Genomic DNA, 12,594 nt, shown 5'->3' on the forward strand with positions numbered 1-12,594 from the left:
TTCAAGATGAAACTGATTTCAGGTGACTTTACTGGGTCAGTTTGTCCTCTATGAAGTTTCCCTCCCTTCACATCCCCTAGAGCTGTGTTCCCAAGCACCAAGACACACCATTTAGGATTTATTATTCAGCCCCTAGCCATTTGTATTGTCACATTATTTTGGTTTTATACAGTTTTAGTTATAGAGGAAATAGGAAGCTGTATTTGTGAGATCTGGGTCTGAGACGTAATGTTGCACTAATCGATAAATTATGTCAACAACGTCAATCTATTTAAATATTTGAGAGCCACTCATGACACCTGAAACATTGCAACAGTGCAGCTCTTCAGAACAGTGTAGTGGAAAGTGAAGACAAAAAGATGAGTAGGAGAGGTGAGTTGATTTTTAGGATGATGGAGGGGGGGGTGATCAGATTTCCACTGTGTCAGTGTTTTACATGTAACATAACCAACATAAATTACATAAACTGTAGAGAACAGTCCAATTGGCATTTACACACATCACACACACCCCTTACCTATCAAAGTCCACATCCCATTCTAGTGTTTTTTCGCCCTCCATTCATCCTTACCCCATTTCTCTCATTCTGTGTTTTTGGCCCTTTTTCGTTTAGGAATCTTTTTTGGATTGGTTGAGTTCATCACTGTCCCTTGTCCTCGCTGGTCTACATCGTGATCATTTCAATCACTTCTGTTCAAAACCTTTTGCTTCCACCATTTAATTGCTTAATATTGATGTTCTGACTGCAGTTTGGAAAATGAAAGATTTGATGATGTTTTTATGCTTTTGAATGCAGAAATCTATTGACAAAACAGCTACTAAAAGCAGTAAACTAACTTGTAGCTTAGTACATAACAATTACTGTGCCAAACACAAAGAAAGGGCTTCAGTCAAAAATAAATGCCTGAGCCAGAACTTCAAGACTTAATGTTTTATCAACACAAATGATATGCTAAAAGAAACATCCATAAAATAACCGAGTTGTCTTCCTCTCTGTACATTTTCTTTGAGTTTTAGCACAAAACTAGACAGAATGTGGAGACACACAATAGCTATGCTATCACTCCTTTGATTAGCAGTAAGGAGATCAGATTGTTTCTGAGTGACAGTGGACAAAATAGCCTTTTGGTTGAGAAGTCGTATAAGGCAGGAAACAGGGTTTTGCGGGGTGAAAAATATTAAGCTTAATTTTAAGTAAGAAAAATGTGTAAAAGCACTGACACAACCCATCGAACTGTCTTAAGATAAGATATCGAACTGTCTTAAGATAAGATAAGATCTTAAGAACAGTTCTAAGGGTTGTGTCAGTGCTTTTACACATCTTGTTTACTTGCAAAAATCATTTATAACCAGCCATTTTAAAAACAAACACAGGCTTCCCCAGAATTGATATTTCTTTTACTCTGAAAATTACTTTGGATTTGGTGAAAGTTATAGTTTCATGTTAACTTTTCAAGTTTTAACATTACAAGTAGACATGTTCACTTTGATCTACTAGCTTGATTGACATCTCTAAATATTGATTTTGTAATTAGGTATGGAAATGAAACAAAACGTAAGATCATAATGAAACATTTTAACTTCAAATATGCTTGTGGAAAATGGCGTAATATAAATATGTAGTTTGTACCTGTAATGATATGGTCCTTTGTGCAAACGCACACATTTCTTCTTTGATAATGCAGTTTCTCATTATTGGTTAGAAATCACAATGCCACTATGGAATGAAAATCCTGCTGTCAGTGTCAAGGCTATGCCACAGTTTGCGGCCTAAAGATGCAAACTTCTGCCATCCCTCGGCAGACTGGGCTCCACCATTAACATGTTTGAAACTGAAACCTTGCAGTGGCTTATGTAACGAGAAAAAGCAAAACAAACTCTGTGACACATTACTAGGAACGCTACCTCAATACAACAGCAAACTCAGCAAGAAGATTGTTTACAATTTTCTTTTTTCATATAAGAAAACACTCAACGCAAGAAGACAGACGCTGCATGATTTAGTTATTTTATTTCTATCTGTTTGTTCAGGTTTTACCTGTCCATCTTAGAGACAGGATCGTTAAAGGAAAGATTAATAAATATAAAAAAAAATTACAAAATAACAAAAATGCAAAAAACAACACATTCTTCATGGAGTGGACCAGGATTTTCTGAGATATTTTTTTACTATAGTCAGACTGGCAAACATATGGCAGCTGGTTAATTTCATACTGCTTTTGGGAATAATTTTATTATTTAGCATCTTATCCTAAATCTAACTCTATGTATAAAAAGGTTTTTTCAAAACTAATCAAGTATCATATCAATTCTGCAGATCATTAGCTGTACCCCCCACCCCGCCCCCGTGTTGTTTTACATCCTGGATCAAGGGGCACAATACCTCTAACCATGTAATTGTTTTGTTGATCTACCTCTTAGCAAAAAAAAAAGGAATTCTTTTGAGAAAGTTACATATTTCTTTACAAAATACAACATGTACAAAATAAATAGCTAAATTAATAATTGGGCAGTGGCATCTCCTTGTACTGTAGTGTGTTTAGTCAATTAAAGGCAAAATACTTCACTTCTTCCAAAGATGATTGTTTTCTTTCATTTGCCATTTTAAATAGGATTGTGTAATAATAAACTAAAAGAGGAAGACAAAAACATGGTTGTTTTAAATTCCTTCTTCATTAATGTCAAGGAATCCATTTTATATTTCTTTTGTTTATTTGAGTCAGCCTACACTTTTTCATCTTCAATCACATTTTTTTTTTTTTCTTGACAGAGGATTGTATGTGTTTGGATGCATTTAGCATTTTCTTTCTCTCTGTGAAGAGAGAGTGTTACAGTGCCCTGCCAGGACCTTCTGCCTTTGATCTATTTTTACTTCGAATAAGTCATATGAAAAAGGAAATTGATTTAGTTTCAGGTGGAGGGATGCTGGGAAGGTCAATTTTTTTACAGATATATGTTTCCATGCTCTCCTGAGTCTAACCTGATGTGGACTGTAATAGTGGAAAGCAAGATATTATTTCTCTTTCTATGTACCCCTTTTCATGTATGAAGTGAAATCTTTGTTATAACTGAAAGTCAAAGTGTGTGAAGGAAAGTGTCTACCTCCTTACACCAGTCACAATTTCCCTGCCTGATTCCTTAAGTCCTCATCAACACTTGTTTTAAACTCCATGTAAACAAAACCGAGAATAGATATGAATGTCTTATTAAAATATGACCGAACCGATGTCTTTGCCTCCATTGTCTTTGAGTGGCTGAGAGTGAGATTTTAGTTGCAGTACTATGTATACGTCACTTATTTATTATTATTTATTTATTTAAATGTGTAAATGACGATATAAAACAATACGGGACGGCTGATCGGTCTGGGGGACGCTCTGGACGCTTATTCTCCTGCAGCGAGACAGAGAAGTATCACCTCATTCATTTACCTGAGGCGGTACTTATTCATATCGCTCCTCTTCCGGTCCTGCGGCCCCCCTGGAGTAGCTCTGCACCCCCCCTAGGGGTGGCGCCCCCCATTTTGGGAACCACTGCCCTATGCAATGATGGCTTACAGAGACACAAAACACAGTGCAACTGGTTTCACTCCCAATTTCATCATGTTCAGCCGGGAAGTGAGTGAGCTGTGGACCTGGTAGCTGTTATCCATCTGTATCTTATCAGAACCAGCGGTGGGGTAATGTCATAGGATTGGTGGAACGCGTCCTTCAAAAACCTAATCACAGTATCAGTATAATCTCAACTAGGCTCAACTCGTTCGCATGGCATACTCCAGCTCCCGCTCAGTAGGTGGCGGTATAGATCTCTGAGGAAGAAGAAGAAGAAGAAGAAGAAGGAGAAGGAGAAGGAGAAGGAGAAGGAGAAGAGGAAGAAGAAGGAGAAGGAGTAGAAGGAGAGGAAGGAGACCGTCATCGTCATCATCGTCATCGTCATCTTACAATGGCCCATAATCCTGATGAAAATAGGTATGGAACTCTGCAAGTAGTCGGAACTTCACTCAGACAGAGCCTACATTCACTAACTTCAAAGCTGCCTTCACTAGCTTATGCGAGTAGTAGTACTGTCATAGGCAGGATGACAGGATTTTCCAAAGTTGGTGTCTTGTTTGTACTTCAATGTTTTGGTTTGCTAAAAGGTAGAACTTCGGAAAGTTTGACAACCCTAACAAAGCACATGTACTGTAGACACGAACATCGGAAAGTAGTGTTAACTAGGTCTGCATTTTGTGACTGCAGCTGGGCCAAGCAGAAGTGCAGCTCACTAAAATGTTAATCTTCGCTAAGTAAAGTACTCCCAAAGTCCTCGGATTGTCATGTTTTTGTCAACTGTTTTGTACAGATTTAAGAAAAAAAATGCAGTTCTTTAAACTTTGCGATTTTTAGTCGTATTTAGATAACACAACTATTAAATCACAGCACTTTTCAAGTTCAGACTTCAGAGATGCAAATTCGTCTACTTTATGTTAAAACATAGACATTTGGCGACGCTGTACATATGAGATCTGAATACCACACAAGCAAAGGACAAACAAATGGACATAGGTGCCAAGAGGTAGGGCCTGGAGGAGATAAACAGGTTTTAAATACTAATAGATCTTGTATGAAGGGTGTGAAGGTGTTCATGAAAGAGTTGGGCAATGTATTTTTAAATACCCTTTTTGTACTTTCACCAGGCTGGAGTCTTGTTTGGATCATTCCGCTGATTCAGTCAATGTACATGAAGTCATCAAGTATGCTCCCTCAACACTACCAGGTGAGAAGGCCCTCTCACCTTATTGTTGCATGTTGGTTTGTGGTATCAACATCTATCTGGTAAATTCCTGCCATGTATTATTGACTTACCCCAGCCAAACATTATGATGCTGACACCACGGAGCCCATCAGCTGCGGCCTTCAGACTTTAGAGGAACTGTTGTCATGGAATAAGAGCGAAGCCAACCTCTTCAATGTGGCAACGGTCCCTTTGGCAGTTCGAGAGCCTTCTCTTAGTGCTAGTCCACGTCGGACACTGGTGTCTCATGATATGATGGGTGGCTACCTAGATGACAGGTATGGATGTACAGTATATGGCTACTGGAGACCCAAACTGTTAGCACGCATATTTCCCCATAAACTGTTTATTTCACTTCCTAATTTTCTGTCTTTAAGGTTTGTGCAGGGAACAAACTCAGAGGAACCCTATGCCTTCTACCACTGGAATTACATTGACATTTTCAACTACTTTACACACAACTTGGTCACTATTCCTCCGGCTGTATGGACCAATGCTGCACATAAACACGCCGTTGTTGTTCTGGGTAAGTAATGATAAATACAATGATAGAACCAGTTTCATATGAGCAATTGTAAGAGTAAGAATCATGTTAATTTAGTGAATTAATTTTGCATTTATTTGTTTTTGTTTGAACTGGTGAACTTCAAATTCAAACCAACTTCAAATTCAGATCTTAAAGTTAAGCACGTTTCAGTATAAAATTTAAAAATGCCTTTCAAACCTCCTTTCAAACAGTGTCCCTTGCAATGCTTGTATTTATTAGGTATAGAATTAGACCACCAAGTTGTATAAAGGATGAAGGCAGTGCTTGTGGAACATGAAAATCTGATATTGATTGACTTGCTTCCCAGGTACGTTCATAACAGAGTGGGCTGAAGGAGCCAAGGTGTGCGAGGCCTTCCTGGCAGAGGAGGAATCTTACCGGGTGGTGGCCGATAAGCTGGTGCAGATCAGCCTCTGCTATGGCTTTGATGGATGGCTCATTAACATAGAGAATAGCCTAAGTGTAAGTTTTGCTGAGCCCTTACTATAGATAGCCCTTTTCATACATAGATCATGGCAAAATGCTGGTGATTTTCAGTATTCCCAGTCCCACCATGCAGCTTTTGATCTCATTCAAACATGCCACGGTCATGCAGGGATAGACGGGGCAAGGAAGAGTCCAGCAGATGGCGATAAATCAACAGCTATTGTAAACAATACTATTTCATACTGTTCGCCCTCACCGCCGACTGAGAGGAGCTCCCTTATTTCCGGATTAGTGGAGTTTTGTGATTGGTTCAATGTAAAAGCATCTTTTGTCAAATACTATATATTATTTTTTAGGTTAACTTCTAACAAATAAATACAAAGTAATGGCAGAGGGCTTCAAAAATGATAGTGGCATCTTTCTTTACGTTTTGAGCTCTCATATGCTGATTGTACCATTTGGTGTCCCTGTCTGCAGGAGGTTGCAGTGAAGAACACACCTCTGTTCCTGCGCTATCTGACAGATCAGATGCATGAGCGAATCCCTGGCAGCTTGGTTCTTTGGTATGACAGCGTGCTGGAGAGTGGAAAGCTAAACTGGCAGAATGAAATCAATAACTCCAACAGGTAAGAAAGGGAGGAGAGAAAGTACAGAATTGAAAAGTGGCAGTCGTGTCTCACATTTTATGAAACTACATGGATATCTAGGTTTTCCCCACAGGTTAAAAATGATTTTACCTCTTGCCTTGTTACTTTCCTCAAATATTTTCGATCATCCATCTCAATTTCTCCAACACAGACTGTTTTTTGATGCATGTGATGGTTTTTTCACCAACTACAACTGGTCAGAGCAGCACCTGGAGAGGATGAGAGCCTACAGTGGGGTTGAAAACCGCCAGGCCGATGTTTACGTTGGCATCGACGTGTTTGCCCGGGGAGACGTAGTGGGAGGAAAGTTTGACACAAATAAGGTAAACACTGCTTTATTAACAACAACAATGTGATTAACATTAAGAGCAAACTAAACATGGACTAGCAGCCATTCTCCTTTTTTGAGTAGGTCTGAATAAGGATTAGTGCAATTCTGGTATTAAATCCCACTTAAGTGTGAATGTGTCTATCTCAACTTGGTCCAAATCAAGTCAAATCAGTCTAGACTTGAGATGAAAGGTAATTATACCACCATTCCTAGTCTGTTTCCTTAGAAGCCTTAGTTTTCTATTGTATTTTTTTTTTTTGTCCGTTATGATTCCTTATATTTTGACTTACATGTTGTTTCTTTGTTTTACATGATATAATGATATATGACAAATTGTAATTGACTGTTCAGTAGCCACCATAATCATGCATAGCTGTCATTCATTCAACCTTTCCATTAGAAATGATCATCATTTGCAGTATGTGTCTTTTTGTTTTGGTCACCTGCAGGCCTTAGAAGCCATTCGTAAGTATGACTTCTCTGCAGCTATCTTTGCTGCTGGCTGGGTATACGAGAGCCACGCAGATAAGACAGAATTCCGGAAGAACCAGGACAAGTGAGAACAATATGATGTTTATATATATACATCCATAACTTTTGTTGAAACTGAATAAAAATGCATGCAATGGATCAGAAACATGGCACAGAGGGTGAGAACAGAGCCCAGTCTCACGTTATGTTCTCTTTGTAGGTTCTGGGCTTTGCTTTCAGACTTCCTGTACGTCCATCGACTCGCCTCGCCTCTTCCCTTCATTTCCTCCTTCTGCCAGGGCTTTGGGAAAGCTCTCTTCTGGAGACACACACCAGTCCAGTCTCATGTAAAAATCTATGTCTGTGTATACCACTGTGTTTCAGTGATCATCACTGGACTCACTGGGTGATGAAAGGGTGAGGAAAGTTAAGTTGTTGTGTGTGTGTGTGTGTGTGTGTATGCAGCATGATGCAAAGCAGAGCTGGTTTAATCTGAGCGCCCAGGAGGTACAGCCTTTGTACTACAGTGAACAGCTGGAAGGCGAGGGCTGGCTGAGAAGCCGCGGCTGTCCAGATGAGGCCTGGAATGGGGGCAGCTCACTGCTGCTGGAGGGGCTCCTCCCTGCTAAACAAGACAAAATTTGCGCCAGGTAGCTAACTTCTTCTATCTATCATCATCTAAACTTTCAGTTCATTAAAATCTTTGGGAAAGCAGTGGTTATAATTAATGCAAAATATGTTTAGCTTTTGTCCTTTGACTGTCTTTCAGTGTCTTCTCCCTCCATGTTCCTCTGGCCTCCCACACTCTAATGTCCCTCATCTACAAGCCATCAAGTGGAATCACAGTTTCCTTTGAGCTGAAGACCACAGATGTCAGTGCTGGCACACACACAGACAGATGTGAGTATAACAAATACTGTATATATTTGCAGATTAGCGTTGGTGTACTGGTATGAAAGTTCACATTGCAGTTGCACAGATCCAAAAAGCTTGTAACAGATCAAACTTGGGATGGAATCGTGGTTGTATTGAATCTGAAATATGACATCTGTACTGCCTGACTACTCTCTCATACCTCCGCATCGCTCTGCCATGAACTCTCCCAACTCCTTTAGATCTATAGCTGGCCTTTATTTGACCTAGTTTCACAGAATGCAATGTTTGTAATAACAAAGCTTAAGTATTTCAAGGTCAGGTACTTTAGCCCCTGTGAGTTCACTCTCAATGTGATCACTCTAATACAATGTGATATGGTTATTTTCTTAGAAATGCTAATTGTTGCTGGCGTGCAAGTTTCCATTCAATATAATAAATAGATTTCTGTATGTGTGTGCGTGTGTGTATAAGCTGTAATGTTTGTGTGTGCAGTTAACAGTGTATCTCCTGTTGAACTCTCCACCACTCATCAGTTGGTGAGTCGCCTCTCTCAGCTATTTGGCCAGGGGAGTCCAGATGGTTGGACTATGAGGTAAGACTTGTTGTTAGACTTTGAGCAGTTCTGAGCATTCATGCATCACATAACAGAATATTATGCATTAAGCACTGTATTACATTTTGTTTGTTTTACTTTTACAATTAATCTGAAAAAAAAAGTTAAGTACAAATTAAATGGATCTGGATTACTGTTGGATCTGGATTTCAAATCAGATCCAAAATGTAATATTCGCATTCGACCCAATCAAATCAAACAATCAATCAATCAATCAAACATTCCAACAGACACAGCCGCTCACTTAACCTCATTGGCAGCAGAGGAGTCCATTGGCTCATCATCCTACTTTTTGAAATTCCAACATCCAACAAATGTTTGGATGTGTGGACAGATGTGGACGTTTATTTTGTCATTTTGTGAAGGAGGCTGATACCTGCCCCCTCTTTGGGCCTCTGTCTGTCACTGGGGCTGGGGTACCAGTATCAACACCTCGCAGTGATACAAACAAAGTCTTTGCTAGGCATCGCTATCAGACATTCTCGTCAACAGGCGTCATTGTCACACTTCTGTATTGTATATTGTCATGGTTATCTTTATCATTATGATCATTGTTGTCATTAAAAAAAGAAAGAGGAAATAATGCGTGTATTAAATCTTCTCCATGTTGATGTGTGCAGGTGTTCGGAGTTGAAGCTAAATGACCATGCTCTTCGAGAGGTTTGTCTTTGCATACGAAGAACAGAAGAAGAACAGGGAGAACAGGGAGAACAGGGAGAACAGGACACACCCTTTAGCTGCCGGCTCGGAGAACTCATGGTAAGACAGCTATTACATGTAATGAATTACTAAATGTGTAAGAGTGAAAGCAGTCTGCACAAAAGCCCTCTGATACCTTACCAAGAGACATCATGTAGGTCATCATCATCTTATAGGTTAGAAGTGTTTTGAACAAGCTGCAGTTTTTTCAGAGCAGATGTGCTCAAGCCAGAAAAGAGGACATTACAGTAGTCCAGTCTGGAAGTAACAAATGTATGAATTGGGGTTCCAGGATCAGCCTTGCGAAGGAACGGTCTGATTCTGGCATTATTTCACATATTATGCAATATGCAACCCTTGTAAAATTGTTAATGTGGCTGCTGAAGGACAAATATTATGCCCAGATTCTTCGTGGTCGTGGAGCATCGGATGGGACTGTGGTCAAAGCTCACTAAAAGCTTCTGAAGTTTACTCTCTGCATTTTTGCCCCTAAGATCAATATTTCCATCCAGCCTTTAACTGGATGACATCAGAGTTATTAGCTCGATGATGTCATGGGTAAAGTTTTTCCAGGATGACATCATACAACAGTGCAGGCAACTTTGCATCGCATCATAGGCTGTGGTGGGAGAAAAAGAGCAAAAGAAAAGAAAAAAGGGAAGACATGAGGAGGGAGAAAGGAGAAATACAAAAAGGGAAGAAATCCAAACAGTCACACACCCCCATCCTTGCTCGCCTGCTATAAAGAAACTATTTGTGTTCCCAATATGGTGGACTTTGTGTTGAATTAACCAGACCAGTAATTGTGTAACCTGGGGCAGGGGAACAACATGTGGCTTAGGTGACAGTGTAGAGCTACACGTCTATTGCATTTGGCCTCTAGTTCTGTGTACATTTCAGGCAATCTGGATTTGGAGAAGTGGACCCTTTGAAGCACGGGACAAGACAGTGTGTAGTTTGCGTATGACTTCGTCCTACCAGTCCATGTCTAGTTAAGAGTTCAAGCTCACCCGCCCAGGCAGCCCTCATTTTAGAATTAGATTGGTCCCTCACAACATATATGCTGTCCTTTCCACAGGACATACGATTACCCGTACTATACTCGACAGTACATTTTTCATTCATTCTCCTCTCTGTTTGCTTATCAGGTCCTGGATGTAGCCAGTCTCCACCTGCCCCCTGAGCGAGTCCAGGGCATGTGCATTATTGATGTGGTATGGCTGCGTGGAGCTGGTGCCTCATCTCAGTCTGCCTCTGCCTCTCCATGCCTCCACCTCAATGCCACCCTGCGCTGGGACTACCCAATGAAGCTTGTACGCCAATTCAATGTGTACTGGCGACGGCTGAGAGGACCTCATCCCCAAATACCTCCAGGTCAGCTGGTTCTGGTGGGCCGAGCCTTTTCAAATCTGTTCAGAGTGACTGAGTTAGTGGTGCAAGAACCACCTTGCATGCTGGAGCTGCTGGTGGAGCCTATCAGCAGGGAGGGCTTCCTGGTTCCAGAGAGCCATTGGGGAAGAAAAAGTCTCAGCTACACAGAGGAATCCAAGTAAAGCACTTTACACAAATATTGGCAGGCCATTTCTCGCAAACCATGTAAGTGGGACTGGGAGGTGAGCTGCACAGGCATGTAATGTAATTTCCTGCCTCCCCCTTGGGTTTGCGGACCAGTTACCCAACTATGGTGAGACTTGCTATGCCTAGATCCATTTCTAATACCTGTCTAATAAACCTTACTCGTGCCTGGAGCTCCTGGTTACTGGGTGAGGGTCTATAGCCTTCAGAACAACAACCCCTGTATGAGTCTGTCCGAGGAATTCCCCTGGACACGATATTTCAAAGCTTGGTGGTGGTTCTAATAGGGATTTTCAGATTTCAGCACAGTCATCAGTTAAGGTGCTGAATGGGCTTGTATATAACTAAAACTATCAACCCAGGTTTACCTTTGTCGCACCTGCACCCCATTTTCTGAGCTTTAAGTCTAAACAATCCGATGACCTTGGGATTTCTTCGCTGCCTGCATTATGTTTAAATTCCTGTTTTAACCAACAAAGTCTGGACATGGCTATGAAGAATGTTCCATGGGGGGCAGTGTTAGCGGGCTGTAAATGCAATTCAATTCTCAGAATATTTAACATACCCCCGTTTCCTCTGCTCGCATCCAATCTAAGACCTGCTTGTTCTGCCAAGTCATTTGGCTAGTTTCCCGTTGTACTCCAATCGCCATAAGGGGCAGGGATTATTCAGATTGTTTAATTATAGAGTTTAATTATATATTTGTGGATAATTCTTGCATCCTTCTGTTGATTTGAAGTATCTGTTGTAATTTTGGGATAGTGGGGTTTTCTATGCTATAGTTCAGTTAAAGTTCAGCCCAGCTAGCTTTGAGCTGGGTCGGGAACTCTCCTGATGTTGTGGGTCTGTAAAGCACTTTGAGACATTGTATGTGATATTGGGCTAAACAAATAAACGGACTTGACTTAACACACTTGTGACATGTTTGATTTAATGGCACTGGGTTCTCATACCAGACAGGCGTTTTAACTTAAGTGTTTACCGTTTTTAATTGTATTTAAGTGTCCTTTTTTACTTTCTCGATGCCTTGCTGCTGAAATGTGCTGTATAAATAAAATTGCCTTGCCTTGCCTTTATAAGAGGCACCACGGCAAACTTCTTAACCATAATATGTTCGGGATCATGCATTGCCCTGGCTTTAAGTCACTTATTATGACCTGCTGCCAACACAACACACACACAAATGTATTATTCGGTATGTAAATATGATAATTGAAATGAATATTAACGCAATGAACGAATAAGAATTATTACAAGCTGCGAATTTTGAAATCGTAAAATTGTATCGCGCTAGTATGAATGAGACATATTGCAGAACACAACACCACTTCCTTATTAACTTCCTTATTAGCTGAGGTTTGATCTGAAGAGCTGTGATAGGCCGAATCGAGGCCGACGTGCTGAAGTGGATAGATGGATAGAAAGATATTTTTATCTATCCACTTCAGTAGAATAATAGTGACAATACATTTTATTTACTTGCGCTTTTCAGGACACTCACTGTCACCTTACGTCGCATTTGCCAAATGGCAACACAATTAGAATAAACAGTGAATTACAGACATGAACCATTTATATTATGTCATAAAAATTAAAAGTTGGGTAGGTAACCCGCTTAAAATGTAAATAATTGAAT

At 40.3% G+C, this 12,594-nt stretch overlaps 1 protein-coding gene across 1 annotated transcript; it reads left to right on the forward strand.

Moving 5' to 3' along the window:
* The first annotated feature begins 3,842 nt into the window (after positions 1-3,842).
* engase (endo-beta-N-acetylglucosaminidase) lies at positions 3,843-12,556 on the forward strand. Its single transcript, XM_076142869.1, has 14 exons — positions 3,843-3,968; positions 4,676-4,755; positions 4,850-5,051; positions 5,151-5,299; positions 5,628-5,782; positions 6,224-6,372; positions 6,545-6,716; positions 7,174-7,280; positions 7,416-7,542; positions 7,661-7,845; positions 7,965-8,095; positions 8,564-8,663; positions 9,305-9,443; positions 10,532-12,556. The coding sequence occupies exons 1-14, from the start codon at positions 3,943-3,945 to the stop codon at positions 10,934-10,936; spliced, it is 2,127 nt and encodes a 708-aa protein (XP_075998984.1). The 5' UTR covers positions 3,843-3,942; the 3' UTR covers positions 10,937-12,556.
* The last annotated feature ends 38 nt before the right edge of the window (positions 12,557-12,594 follow it).

The sequence above is a fragment of the Genypterus blacodes genome, unplaced genomic scaffold, assembly GCF_046128005.1.
Source record: "Genypterus blacodes isolate CSIRO-AG114 ecotype Tasmania unplaced genomic scaffold, CSIRO-AGI_Gbla_v1 ptg000022l_1, whole genome shotgun sequence".
NCBI classification, from domain to species: domain Eukaryota; kingdom Metazoa; phylum Chordata; class Actinopteri; order Ophidiiformes; family Ophidiidae; genus Genypterus; species Genypterus blacodes.

Bases quoted from the DNA above. Each gene is read 5' to 3' on its own strand.
- engase (XM_076142869.1), top strand. From the start codon at position 3,943: ATGGCCCATAATCCTGATGAAAATAG. The intron at 5,300-5,627 runs GTAAGTAATGAT...CTTGCTTCCCAG, and splicing joins ACACGCCGTTGTTGTTCTGG to GTACGTTCATAACAGAGTGG. The intron at 8,664-9,304 runs GTAAGACTTGTT...TGATGTGTGCAG, and splicing joins CCAGATGGTTGGACTATGAG to GTGTTCGGAGTTGAAGCTAA.